The sequence below is a fragment of the Oncorhynchus kisutch genome, linkage group LG28 (assembly GCF_002021735.2).
Source record: "Oncorhynchus kisutch isolate 150728-3 linkage group LG28, Okis_V2, whole genome shotgun sequence".
Taxonomy (NCBI): domain Eukaryota; kingdom Metazoa; phylum Chordata; class Actinopteri; order Salmoniformes; family Salmonidae; genus Oncorhynchus; species Oncorhynchus kisutch.
The window spans coordinates 1,762,690-1,777,528 of record NC_034201.2 but is presented as its reverse complement, the minus strand read 5'-3'; the positions used below and the strand labels follow the sequence as shown (position 1 = coordinate 1,777,528).

The 14,839-nt window shown below is 41.8% G+C and overlaps 1 protein-coding gene across 1 annotated transcript in view; it reads right to left on the bottom strand.

The window, feature by feature from the left end:
- Positions 1–5,654: 5,654 nt before the first annotated feature.
- The window catches only part of LOC109873150 (collagen alpha-1(XXIII) chain), a 154,769-nt gene continuing 145,584 nt past the window's right edge, over positions 5,655–14,839 (bottom strand). The window contains exons 23-24 of the mRNA XM_020464716.2: positions 9,856–9,894; positions 5,655–8,411 (exon numbers count right to left, since the gene is read on the bottom strand). Coding sequence (XP_020320305.1) covers positions 8,409–8,411; positions 9,856–9,894 — 42 coding nt within the window. The 3' untranslated portion in view covers positions 5,655–8,408. The remainder of the gene's footprint in view (positions 8,412–9,855; positions 9,895–14,839) is intronic.

Here is a 14,839-nt window from a genome sequence, read left to right as displayed (position 1 = left end):
AAACAAATGTTAAAGGTGCATGCAATACATACAACAATACAACAACACATGCTCCCCCATTTCATCAGGAAGAAAAACAACAGGATCTGGGAGTTAGCATGGAGGAAAATCCCATATCACCAGAGAAGGGCCGACCTCCAACTCCCTCACACCACTCTCATCAGCAAGCTTTCCAACTGTCCAACCAAAACCACTGTCTTGTCTACTAGTATATTCCCAACAGTTGTCTAGAACTGTAGGCCATAATGTGAATAAGAATTTGTTCTTAATTAACTGACTTGCCTAGTTAAATAAAGGTTAAATAAAAAAATATATTTTTTAAATGTAGCAGTGGGATGTTCTACCTCACAGCCTTTCAACGTAACCCAATAAGCGAATGACAATTTTTTACGCCGTATATACAAAGGAATCTCACCTGCTCCCACATTGTTGTCCTGATCAGTGCTCTATAAATATCTGAAGTGCCTCCGACCGCAAGGCACTTCAGAGGGTAGTGCGTACGGCCCAGTACATCACTGGGGCAAAGCTGCCTGCCATCCAGGACCTCTACACCAGGCGGTGTCAGAGGAAGGCCCTAAAAATGGTCATAGACTGTTTTCTCTGCTACCGTATGGCAAGTGGTACCGGAGTGACAAGTCTAGGAGCACAGGAGGGGACTGAGCACGCACCCCTGGGGAGCTGCAGTGTTGAGGATCAACGTGGCAGATGTGTTGCTACCTACCCTCACCACCTGGGGGGCGGCCTGTCAGGAAATCCAGGATCCAGTTGCAGAGGGAGGTGTTTAGTCCCAGGATCCTTAACTTAGTGATGAGCTTTGAGGGTACTATGGTGTTGAACGCTGAGCTGTAGTCAATGAACAGCATTCTCACATAGGTGTTCCTTTTGTTGGGAAAGGGCAGTGTGGAGTGCAAAAGAGATTGCATCATCTGTGGATGTGTTTGGGCGGTATGCAAATTGGAGTGGGTCTCTGGAATAATGATGTTGATATGAGCCATCACCAGCCTTTCAAAGCACTTCATGGCTACGGACGTGAGTGCTACGGGTCTATAGTCATTTAGGCAGGTTGCCTTTGTGTTCTTGGGCACAGGGACTATGGTGGTCTGTTTGAAGCATGTTGGTATTACAGACTCAATCAGGGACATGATGAAAATGTCAGTGAAGACACCTGCCAGTTGGTCAGCACATGCCCGGAGCACACGTCCTGGTAATCCGTCTGGCCCCGCAGCCTTGTGTATGTTGACCTGTTTAAAGGTCTTACTCACATCGGCTACGGAGAGCGTGATCACACAGTTGTCCGGAACAGCTGATACTCTCATGCATGCCTCAGTGTTGCTTGCCTCGAAGCGAGCATAGAAGTGATTTAGCTCGTCTGGTAGGCTCACCACTCTAGTTTCTTACCTCCCAAAGTGGAACGAGAATGTGGTCCTCCTGAGCGCACTGCACAAAACGGCTGAGATCAGTGATCATGAGGACAGGAAGCCATCATCCTAGACTACAACCACAACAAAGGAGGCGTGGACAACCTGGACAAGGTGATTGGAACTTACAGCTGCAGGAGGATGACTGCCCTCTGGCCCCTGGTCATCTTCCATAGCCTCATTGATGTGTCTTCATACAATGCCTTCGTGATATGGAATAAGATCAACCCTACCTGGATGCCTGATAAGTGGAAACAAGAGGGTGTTGTTCCTGGAGCTGCGCCTCCCCCGCACAGCAGCCTCTGCCGCACTTGTGAAAGCTGTTCAGGGGGCTGAATCTTGTCCTGATCCACCTGAGACTGCAGCTGGGGCAGGCAAGAGGAGGAGATGCCAATTCTGCCCCACAAAGAAGGACTGTAAAACAAATACTATGTGCTGCACATGTGAGAAATACATCTGCAAAGTCCATGCACACACACACTTGTATTCTGTCCTACATGTGCTAATTACAGTTGATTGATTTATGTTCTTCACGTTTTTGTTTAATAGCTATTATCTTATTTTATTCTTATTTATTGTTGTTGTTTATACATCTTGTGGGTGGGGGCAATGGTTCAAAAAATTGGACAAGACTAGTGTTTTGTAGTTGAATTCCTTATTGTACAGTATATAAGAATATATCACTATGTTGCCAATAAAGTTCAAGACTGTTATTGTTTCCCTTCAATACAATGCATTCAAAACTACTTTCTGCACATTTCTGCTACTTTCTTATTAAACTCATTCATTAAATGCAGTCTTTCTGCATTGTGAAGAGGGGAAACCCAGATATTCACAAAGTTTGTGATGAATGACAGGTTGTTTCTTCATGCAAAATAGATTTGGGGTTTAAAATTAAATTAAGCAACTTTATTTGAGGGGTTTAGTGAAGGTGGGTCACTTTTTACCCTTAGGACAAGGGGAGTATGCAGAATGTTAAGACTACACAAGGGTAAACAGGTAACATATGCATATCTGTATTCCCAGTCATGTGAAATCCATAGATGTTATTTCATTTGACTGATTTCCTTATATGAACTGTAACTCAGTAAAATCTTTGAAATTGTTGGATGTTGCATTTATATTTTGTTCAGAGTAGTTAATAAATCCAATGTGAAACATGATACCTATAGTATCCTTACCTAGCATTGAAAAGTTTAATCCATTCTTCTCTCATTTCAAATCTCTCTCCCTAATTTCTGAATCATGCTTGTAACATCAATAGGCTACTAGACTATGCTTCGGAAGGGGAGGAGTAGGGGCAGATAGGCTACTGACACACTTGCAAAGATCTTCAGCTGGCAGGCATGCAGAAACTGAAATACGTTTCTGAGTGACTGAGTGAGGGCTTTGCATACGTAGGTGCTTTGTTGCATTTTTTTGTGGGACTGAAAAAAATGCCTGGAATGTAAAAGAATGTTAATAACCAATCCCATGCTTTTAAAATAACGGTTCTGTTCCGGAACAGTATTATATCATTTTGGTTCTCGGTTCTGATTCTGTTCTTGAACCGGTTCCAACTGGTTCCAACCCATTATTATTTGTAGATAAGTCAGTCAGTCACAATTGACCCACAACGCATCATAGATTTGATGCTCTCAAAAACGATAAAAAAACGCACTGTAAAAAAAGTAGGAAAAAAAGGTCTGGTCCAAGGACTTGCGAGAACAGGGTAGCTGCAGCCCAATATTGCGATCGGAATATGGGCGAGAGGGTGTGTCGAAAGTAAAGTAGTGGGCATGTCGAAAGGAGTAGGGCTCCGATTGGCCGTGGCCCTCCCTCCGAGTTTATGGTTACAGAACTGACACACCCACTCATTTTAAGCATACAAATTTCAACAACATGCTGATTGTCTGGTTCCAAAATGTTGAATAGGTACAAAAATCTGCAGGGTGAACCATTCATAAAAAATAATAGAAATCTGTGATATATGAAAGAAAAGTCAAGGGGTACAAGACTGTACAAGACTGTATTCATACCAGAGTTATGCAAACAAACTATTCATCCCATACAGCAGTGCTGTCTGGGGCCAGAGTTCCGGTCTAGAAGCATGGTTTCGACTGCTCCTACAGTCTTGCTTCCATACTGCAGTTTAACTGACGTTAGGCCCAGAAAGACCATTTCCATTAACTGCCATATAAATAAGTCATATTTGAAAATTCTTAATAAGACACTTTAGTCATCACCTTTGTGCACAGAAGATCCATTGACTTATTAGCTGAAGCTGATTATTTTTCCACCACTCACAGCCGAAGATATTACCATTTATATTCATCCAATGTCTACCATGTTTTTGGATGACGTACTGAGCTAGAGCGCATTTGAAATTGGGCCATCCATGAATCGGCGTATGTGAATGACAGTGTCTAGTTCTTTTATACCTCAGTGGTTTGTTTCTGTGGCAGTGGAAATGCTAAGGTTGGTGTAGTTTTTGTAGCTCTGTATCATACACTGCATTTGAGGAACAATGGGAAAGTTATTCTGCTTTGAAAGTTGATAAACTTGTAACCCCACTATTGAGAAAATGGCCTTGAATGTTTTGGTACCTACTGGAGAGCTCTTCTTTGTCTACACACATTCAGCATCGTTCACACCCTCTTAAGCTTTAGCCCCACCCATCTTGTTTCGCTCTCTGAGCGTTCAGAGCGCACACTGGACGCTCTGGCCGATGAGTAGGGTTAATCTGAGCGTTTCTGACCTCACAACGGCAGTCAAGCACGTAAGCTAACTGGCTAACATTGGTTAGATTGCTAGTACATCTTCATACTTTTTCGAACGGGACCCCTGTGGAAATAGAAATCCAACCGTGTCGTTGCAACCGGGGCTTCTCTTTCATGACTTCAATTGAGTAATGGGTAACAGCTATGTAGTTGTATCAAGCAGTAATGACGTAACTTAGCGACCAGGGTGTTGTATAGAGATGTTTGCCGACCTGAGGTGCTTTCCACTGGGCATCTGTATCACTGTGTCGCTGGCGGAAGCTAGTAACCTGGCACATTTTTTCCCCTCCCAGGATTATATTTTACGTAAGATAGCATCTTACATGAGAAATAACTAATTTGGTACCCATATAGATCAAATAAAATAAACGGTTATTTGTCACATGCGCCGAATACAACAACTACATACAGGGGGTACCGGTACAGAGTCGATGTGTGAGGGCACAGGTTAGTTGATGTAATTGAGGTAATATGTACATGTTGGTTGAGGTCAACTGACTATACATAGATAATAAACAGAGAGTAGCAGGAGTATAAAAATGGAGGGAGGGGGGGTCAATACAAATAGTCAGGGTAGCCATTTGGTTAGCTGTTCAGGAGTCTTATGGCTTGGGGTTAGAAGCTGTTAAGAAGTCTTTTGGAACTTTTATGGCCTTCCTCTGACTCACCCTGGAATAGAGGTCCTAGATGGTAGGAAGCTTGGCCCTAGTGATGTACCAGGCTGTACGCACTACCCTCTGTAGTGCCTTGCGGTCCGAGGCCAAGCAGTTGCCATACCAGGTGGTGATGCAACCAGTCAGGATGCTTTCGATGGTGCAGCTGTAGAACTTTTGAGGATCTGAGGACCCATGCCAAATCTTTTCAGTCCCCTTGTTGTGCACTCTTCACGACTATCTTGGAGTGTTTGGACCATGATAGTTCATTGGTGATGTGAACACCAAGGAACTTGAAGCTCTCAACCTGCTTCACTACAGCCCCGTCGATGAGAATGGGGGCGTGCTCGGTCCTCCTTTTCCTGCAGTCCACAATCATCTCCTTTGTCTTGATCATGTTGAGGGAGAGGTTGTTATCCTGGCACCACACTGTCAGGTCTCTGACCTCCTCCCTACATGCTGTCTCATCATTGGGAGTATAGGAGGGGACTGAGCACGCACCCTTGATGGGCCTTGTGTTGAGGATCAGCGAACGTTAACGGCAGAGCAAACTTTCCGATTTCCCGAACTCACTTCCTTGTTTAGCCTAAATCACTTGCATTGCTCGCACTTTGAAATCCACAATGCAGATGGGAGGCTATGGGTTACGCTAGATGGTGATGTACTAAGAGATCAGCCAATGAACATCCAGCGGGAGTTTTTCCCGCTCCTGCCATAGGCTCCATTCAAGTCCCTTTCTCTTTCAAAAAGAAAGAGAAAGAGCCGGCTGGTGGATGAGATTAAGTGCCAATGTACAATGTCGATATCCATATTAACAACACTTTCATTGAAATTAATTTAATCGTAGCTAATTATGATAAATCAGAATTGGCAGATACAATTTCCCAATCTTCTACTTCTACATGTTATTGTGGTTGTTGGCGCTTTGCATGTATTTCAGCTAATGAAAAGCTTATCATTGTGAATAAAAGAGTGGAAGGGTAAGGGGTGAGAAGAAGTTAGGCTTGACCAGATCAGGGGTGATAACTGACCAATGCAGGGCTGAGGGTGACACTTCACAAGTGAGGAGGAGGGGTGATGCTTGACTGGTGCAATTTGATATTTGACTAGGGGAGGGGTGAGGTCTGAGGAGGAATGACAAAGTTCCTGATATGTAGATAGAGCTATCGCTAAAGATTCTTACAACAGATTAGCTAGCTTCTTATAACATCAATTAACTTTTACTTGTTTTGTTATTTGACAATTTAAAAACACAATACAACCATGCATGTGGATTAATGCATTTAAGTAAAAAGTTCAAACGTATTTCCGTTGTGGTCCTCATAAAACAAAACAACATACACATTTCCCCGGGCGCCCATGACATGGATGTCGATGAAGGCAGGCCCCCGTTGCCTTAATCGAGGGGTTGGGTTAAATGCGGAAGACACATTTCAGTTGAATGCTACACAAAGCAGGCTAGGCAATAGACCTACTAAGGCACAAATCATAAATTCATCAGACATTCCAGCCTTTACACAAATAACAGATAGGACAAAACATTGTAGTTAAAAACTCAAAAATAGAGCAGCAGGTCCTCGAGCTGGTTGGTTGATCTCAGAAAGTTCTGAATCGTTGATTGGTCTGATGATCACACCCGCAATGATGGCAGTAGTCCATCTGGTTCACACCAGTAGCATTTATATTGTGTAGATCAAGTCTTTCCCAAACTTGGTCCTGCCACGGTTCTTGTTTGGAACACTGTGCTCAGAGGGCACTTTTTGTACTGCAGTGTAAATAAAGCCTAAACCAAAAGGACAATTCCCATAGACGACCCTATTCCTAAAATGACACTTTTGTTATCACCTTTGTGGCTAACATATCCATTGAATTCACATGAGGTTGGCGGCACCTTAACTGGGGAGGATGGGCTCGTGGCAATGGCTGGAGCGGAATGAGTGGAATGGTATTTGCTCTGTTCCGGCCATTATTATGAGTCGTCCTCCCCTCAGCAACCTCCAATGATTTTTCCAGTAATTGTCTTCAAGGCCGTTTTTTTCTTCATCCTTCACAGCCGGAAATATGAACATTTAATATTCATCAATTGCCTGCCAATCATCTGGCTGACGTGACGACATTGTCGCTGCTTGCGCTTGCTCCAGTGCGCACTGAATGCTAGTGCGCAGGCGTTATCTGTAAAGCAGATGGCAGTGACCACAAAACGGCGTATGCAAACATGATTACGTAGATTACGTTGAAAACAACAGGCGTCCATCTTGGCAGCAGTCTACAGTTGTTTTATACCTCAATGGACAGAACCGACACCAACCGACAGCATTTACAAAATGAAGAAAGAAAAATGAAAAAAGTTGGCCACCAACATTATAAAGTACAATGCAACTTGAACTTCATAATTAAGAATACAACAATTAGCATTTGAAATAGTATTTAATATGACAGACAACTTCATTAAAAACGGCATGTTCCTAGAACAAACATTTAACCCAATCAGCCAAACAGGTAGGTTTGATAGGTAGATGTTTTTGTTTACCTTGATGTCAGATGTAAAAAGTCTTCAAAACATTTGTATTATTATTATCATACATTTTCCATGTTAGGCCTAATTCTAAAAGTTGTACAGTGTTCTGTGTCAATTAATTCCACATAGCATGGTTAGAGCACTCAGAGGAATGAAAAAAAGCATTTGATGCAACAATAGGTAAAAACTTTGAAACCATCATAAACATCCTAAAACGGTTTAGACCGATAATGATCTAAACATTAAGCACATTTGGGACCATTATTGCAAACAAAGATTCCATGGTGAGGGCCATCATCTGCGCTTCCCCATACAGATGAAGGATCTTAATTTGATCACTCTTTTGTGGCTGAGAATTTTCCTGCACGGCAGGACACGCAAACGTGTGATGTATTTGATGTTTAAAAAGGCTCCTAAAGTTGGTAATTTCCACTTAAAAATGTCAAACTTGATTTGCCATAACAAAATGTTTATCAACCCCTACAAAAAATGTCAAGTAATTATAATCCACATAATAATTCACATGTCCTGTTGCTGCAGGATTATGTTCCTGCTGTAGCAAACTGGATCAAATTAAGACCCTACATCTGTACCTTTCCTAAGGTTGGGATAGGCGCATGGCATTGGGTCCATGCCGTGACGGTTGGTCCTTTCAAAGCAAACAACAATCACAGGAGTGATGTAGTAGAATCATTTGCAAGGTGCAGGCTGAGTTGCACACTCCAATGCTGGATCTCCATGTGGGAACACTAGTGAGTCTGTTAGACAGTCAATCATACTGTATTTCAGGTTAATACTGTATTTCATTTGCTGCTCCTTTCCATTTGTAACCAGTCTCCTTCTTTGTGTGCACTAGATCTTTCCTCTACCTAATCTCTAAACCTTATAAAAAAAACATGTTTTCTTTTCATATGCAAAAAGTAAAAAATATTGATTGTGAATTCCAATATGAAAACCTCAACATATTAAATAGGAATTGGCAACAACAAAAAAACTACACTTGAATTTTAGTTGACAAATATATATCGATATGTACAGATCCCATGTACCAGGTAACTCATCACTGAAAGAGAGCAAGAGCAGAGACACACATTCACTAGCAGGTAAATTATACTGCACAAATCATACAATACACCAGTGGTTCCCAACCTTTTTCGGTTACTGTACCACCAGCTGAATTTTTCTTATGGACTCATGTCTTCTCAAGTACCCCCTGTGGGTAGGCCAAGTTCACCCACTGGTCCGCATACCCCTGGTTGGGAACCACTGCTGTGCACTATATAAGATTAAATATTTAAGTGATAATGCCCTCGAAGCCGGTGTTTGGTGGATATATTGGCACGATTGTTGTTCGGTCCGAGACGATATATCCTCCAAACACTGGCTTCGAGGGCATTACCACTTTTATACAACAGGTTAACAACATATTCAAATAATGATTTACATATTTGAATAAAAAATGTTATTTTGATTAATTTATTCATACTATTTCATCCATACAAGATATAGTCCCGACACAAATCTAGGGTTGCTACCCAAGCCGGCTGGATGTTCGTTCTATCGGTTCGGTTGCTAGTGATGCGACCCAGTCGTTCAGTCTTTTTGTTCTGTATCCAGTCGTTCGTTCTAAATGTTCCATTGTCATATTGGCTGGAAACATTCTTATCCCTTGCTTCCTAGCTAGCCAACTGCGGCTAATTTACAGTCAAGTCAAAAAGTGCAGCCAGAAAAACAGCAAAGTAGCCCCATTTGCATTTGTTTAAGCTGTTTTCTAGTGCCATTTATTTGGATACATCCATAACAACGAGCTAACGAGGTGCGATTTTGCCTGGCATAGCACATGTGCTCACTTGTCAGGACACTGTTGTTCAAAGCAGGAGCTAGCCAACAACACAGCTAACAAACTGAAGCTGGAAAGACTGCAAACTAGCTGCACTTTGTTTTACCTTTTTTTCAATTGACATTTCTTTGTATATATCCATTAAAATTATGCCAGATGATTCATGATTTCAACTGGCTGAGAAGCGCTGTCTGTCTGTCTCGCCCTGACTCCAGACACGTTCATTACTATGGGACAGCTGGAGATCGAATTTGAATACTGAAGCAATGTTGCAAATTTCGGAGAGCCAGACTGCAAGGTTTATACAAATGTCCCCTGTTGAAACTAAATGTTAGCCTAAAAGAAATGTGAGATAATGTCTAGATGCTTTTTATAGTGGAGAATACAAGTTGATAAATTGCTTGGCTGGGCTGATGAAAAAGTGGATTGCGCAGTCAGATGGAACAGAGTAAATAGGCATTTTAATGTCATAGATTTAGACGTTGGTAACTTGGTGGTATCTTGTGGAATAGACACCGGCTGGAATGTGGTTTTAACCAATCAACATTCAGGATTAGACCCACCCTTTGTATACAACTTCTTAAACTCCCCCAAGAGAGCCAAATGCCTGCTTGGGCCAGAGCAGGCCAAACAAACAGAGCCTCAGAAGTACTATTGCTGTACAAACCTTATGCGAACACCCTGGTATGGGCAATCCATCCCGACCCTGGTGATAGAAAAGAAACACCTTCATTAAACAAACATGCAGTATTGCATTGCCCACAGATAAATACGGATGTCTTGTAACAACAAAATGGTAGGAGGACCAGGCTCAGCCCCCCCCCCCTCCCTCTAATTTCACCAATCTCCTATTTGTTTAAAATACAGTTGTTTCAGGTTCTTTCAGTCATATTCATCGCTCTACTCTGCCTGTCTGCTTCTCTCTCTGTCTGTCCTGAACTTTCGCTAGCAAACTTGCAACATTGTATCAACTGGGCCCTTACAGTTTCCCACGCCTGATGAGCTCGGGACAGACAGCTGAATTTGTGTCCCGTATTTCAAGTGTCTCAATTTTTTTTTTTACAGAAATGGTACATTTGTCAGCAAGACAAATCACTTAATTCAGGCTACCAGAGTGTAGGCCTAATGACAATCGCCGAATGTCATTACACTCTTTGGTATTTTGTAACAGTGTCTTCCCATTCATCAAATGGCGTGCTCACAGTGCACTGTTTGGATGTGGAGTTATTTTGGAGTGGACAAACGTGCGCAGGTAGCCTGCTTTTTTAAGTGATTTGTTCGACAATCAGATTAAAACATCACGAGGTAATACATGTTTACTGTTAAAATACTTGTATTTACTTTGCTTCATCACACAAAGAGCCATTGTTTACAGACAGATGGCTCTTTGCGGAAGCTTCCGTAGCCTGGTGTCCTTGATCAACCAAATCTAAAATATTCAGTTTCACCAAAATAATGTTTCCAGTCAACAGAGGCACATCCAATATCTATATTAAAACAATCAGGGGTTGGAAATGGTTCAGGGAACAGAACCGAAAAGCTGGAAAATAACTATATTTTTCGAGGAACAGAATCAGAACCGAGAACGAAAGTGCTTTATACTGTTCCAGAACAGAACCGTTATTTTAGAAGCATGGGAACTGGTTAATAATGTTATTTTAAAGTGCCAGGTATCTTTTTCCAGTCCCACAAAAAAATGCAACAAAGCACATATGCAAAGACCTCACTGTCACTCAGAAGCTTATTCCTATGCCTGCCTGCCTCCCTCCCTGCCTGCCTGCTAAAAATCTTTGCCAGTATGTGAGTAGGCTATCTGTCCCTCCCCTCCAAGCATATTCTAGCAGCCTACTGACCTAAGCATGATTCAGAAATGAAGGAGAGAGATTTGTTATTAGAGGAGAATGGATTAACCTTTTCAATGCTAGTTAATGATACTATAGTTATCACGTTTTGGATTTGTTAACAACAAAATGTGTTTTTATTTGAATTCTGGAAACACAAGCTTGTTAGCTAGCTAGCTAGCTACAGTAGCTGGCCAACACTCTAAATTTCAAAGACATTCAAAGTTCCTTCATAGAAGCTGCTCTCCCGGTAGGTATAATTCTGAGGGCCTAATTTAGATAATGCATGTCACAACAACAAGATGCCCAGGGCTTCAAGCCAAGCCTCCTCCTTCACCCTCTCTCATTCTATCCCCACCTGCAAAATTTCAGTCGCATCTCACGCCCTACACTCGTGTCCAATGCATGTAAATAGCTTACCCATACCATAGCAAGCTGCTCTATCCACACTGATTGTTGAAGAAATGTAATGTCGAGCTAAATGTAAAAGTGAACAATATTACAGAGGTTTAAAAAAAGGAAAAGAAAGGAACGATATAAACCCTAACTTTTTTTTTGTTTCAAACTGGTTCCAAACATTATTTTGCTGGTCAGAACAGTGGAACGTAACTCCCCAAAAAATGGTTATGTTCAGAATGAAATTATTGAAAAAGTTCCAACCCCTGGGATCAATAATTACTATTTGTCAGGTTGAATGAGTCTTTCGCTATCAAATAAGCATTTAAAACATGTTTTTATCCAGGGTCTTCCATAGGCAGCCATTGAAGCCCATTCTAGACCACACAGCCATATGAGACTGAATAAGCTACCATGTAATCTTCCACTTCTACAAGAGGAAGAAAAGGGGATCTTGGATAAAAGCGTGTTTTAAATGAATATTTGATAGTGAATGACACATTCAACCTGACGAATCGTAAGTATTGTCCCTAGAGATACAGTTTAGATTTGGTTGATCAAGGATGCCAGGCTATGTAAACTATGGCTCGTTGCAGGATGAAGCAAGCCTTTACTATTAGGCCCAGAAAATAACAGGAAGTTCAGTGAGAGGAAAACAGACCCCCAAATGTCACTGTATAATTCACACTCTGAGGAGAAATATCTAACACCACAATCATGCCATCAAACCATCCATTAACTAATGCCATATTACAGTGACCAAAGATGGAGAGTCTTGCTGGTCTTGTTTCTGGCAAAGTATGGCTACCACTGCATCACAGAGAGCAGGAAGACAGGCAGGGACAAAGGCTAAATAAGAGGTGTGGTATATTCATTTCAAACATTTACTGAGTTACAGGTCATATAAGGAAATCAGTCAATTGAAATAAATAAATTAGACCCTAATCTATGGATTTCACATGACTGGGAATACAGATATGCATCTGCTGGTCACAGATACCTTTAAAAAAAGGTAGGGCAATGGATCAGAAATCAGTCAGTATCTGGTGTGACCACCATTTGCCTCATGCAGCGAGACACATCTCCTTCGCATAGAGTTGATCAGGCTGTTGATTGTGGCCTGTAGAATGTTGTCCCACTCCTCTTCAATGGCTATTTCTGGATATTGGCGGGAACTGGAACTCACTGTCGTACAGGTCGATCCAGAGCATCCCAAATGACATGTCTGGTATGCAGGAGATGGAAGAACTGGGCCATTTTCAGCTTCCATGGCACAAAAATGGGATTCAATACCTCATCACGGTATCTCTGTGCATTCAAATTGCCATCGACACAATGCAGTTGTGTGTTCATTGCCTGTAGCGTATGCCTGCCCATACCAAAACCCCACCGCCACCATGGGGCACTCTGTACACAACGTTGACATCAGCAAACTACTCTCCCAAATTACGCCATACCCGCTGCAATCTGCCTGGCAAAATTGATACCGGGATTAATCCGTGAAGAGTACACTTCTCCAGCGTGCCAGTGACCATCGAAGGTGAGCATTTACCCACTGAAGTTGGTTACGATGCCGAACTCCAGTCAGGTCAAGACCCTTCTTTGGTTGTACAAATCCAGTTTTATTAGCTGTCTGGGTGGCTGGTCTCAGACGATCCCGTCGATCAGAAGTCCTGGGCTGGCGTGGTTACACGAGGCCGGTTGGACATACTGTTTAATGTTACTGCCAACTCCTCTAAAAAGATGTTGGTGGCAGCTTATGGTAGTGAAATTAACATTAAATTCACTGCAACAGCTCTGGTGGACATTCCTGCAGTCAGCATGCCAATTGCACGCCCCCTAAAAACTTGAGACATCTGTGGCATTTTGTTGTGTGACAAAACGGCACATTTTAGAGTGGCCTTTTATTGTCCCCAGCACAAGGTGCACCTGTGTAATTATCATTCTGTTTAATCAGCTTCTTGATATGCCACACCTTTCAGGTGGATGGATTATCTTGGCAAAGGCGACTAACAGGGATGTAAAAGCATTTGTGCACAACATTTTAGAGAAATAAGATTGTTGTGCCTATGGAACATTTCTGAGATATTTTATTTCAGCTCATGAAACATGGGACGAACACTTTACATGTTGTGTTTATATTTTTGTTCAGTATATATCCCAATAGAAATAAGAACTTCAAGAATTGAGGAGTTTGATGGATGTTGGCATAAAACTAGAAGCTGCCCTCTTGGACTTGTATGCCAGATATCTATATCTGTGCCCCGTCATGGAGTGTGTGCGTTCCTGGTTTTCTCCAATGACATTCCCACTGATTTTTGTTACCCTGTTCAGTGTTTCCTAGTGTTTCCTAGAGCACCAAACTACCCCACAATATCAAACAATAGCATGGATTCTATAAAGCATTTATAAAATGCTTGGTGGATGGATTGGTGTACATTAAACTTCCTCAAGAACAAGAATGTTGACATTTAGAGTAAATATGTTTGGTGTTCCTTTTGAAGGAGAGCTTTGTGGTTCAAGGATGGTTCCTAGGTATTTAAAGTCCTCTACTTGCTCAATGATCTGTCCGTTAATCTCCAGCACTGGGATGGTAGGTTGGTCTCTTCTGAAGTCAATGTCAATATAAAAATGTACAGTATGTGAACAGCTCATGGATAATGAATATATAAAAGCAATAAGGCCTGAGGAGGTGTGGTATATTGTCAATATACCGTGGCTAAGGGCTGTTCTTAGGCACAACGCAATCCGTGGTATATTGGCCATACATCACAAACCACGAGAGGAGCCTTATTGCTATTATAAACTGCTTAGCAACGTAATTAGAGCAGTAAAACTAAATGTTTTCTCATACCCGTGGTATACGGTCTGATATACCACTGCTGTTGGCCAATCAGCATTCAGGACGTAAACCACACAGTTTCTAGTTTATTTATACCATTGGCATTAGTGAATAGGCGTTTCTAATTGTCTTAAAGGGCATTCTAGAGTGTGTATTCTTTCCCTATAACGCGTGTTGTACATTTGCACAGTATAATAATATAATGACTATAGATAATTTGTACATGTTTTGTTTGAGCTGCTTTTGAAAGCAAAAGTCAAATAGAAAACAGTATTGCTATTGTTGAATTCGATGTTCATAATAGCAAGCTAGAACTGATGGTTTGGTTAGCTAAACTAGCAAGTGTATTTGTTTGGTTACGATGGCAACTACTGTAGATATCTAGTAAACTTTCTAGCTACTTCAGGGGACGTTGAATACATTTCTACAGGAAAATGAACACGCTTATACTGGCAAATGTGTTAAAGTATAGCCATGGTATGAAAGGGATAATCAACTCAGGGCTCTATGCGTTCTCTGGAAAATAACAGTACTCCATGGAAGTAGGTCAGTTCCACTCCACTTGCACGTCA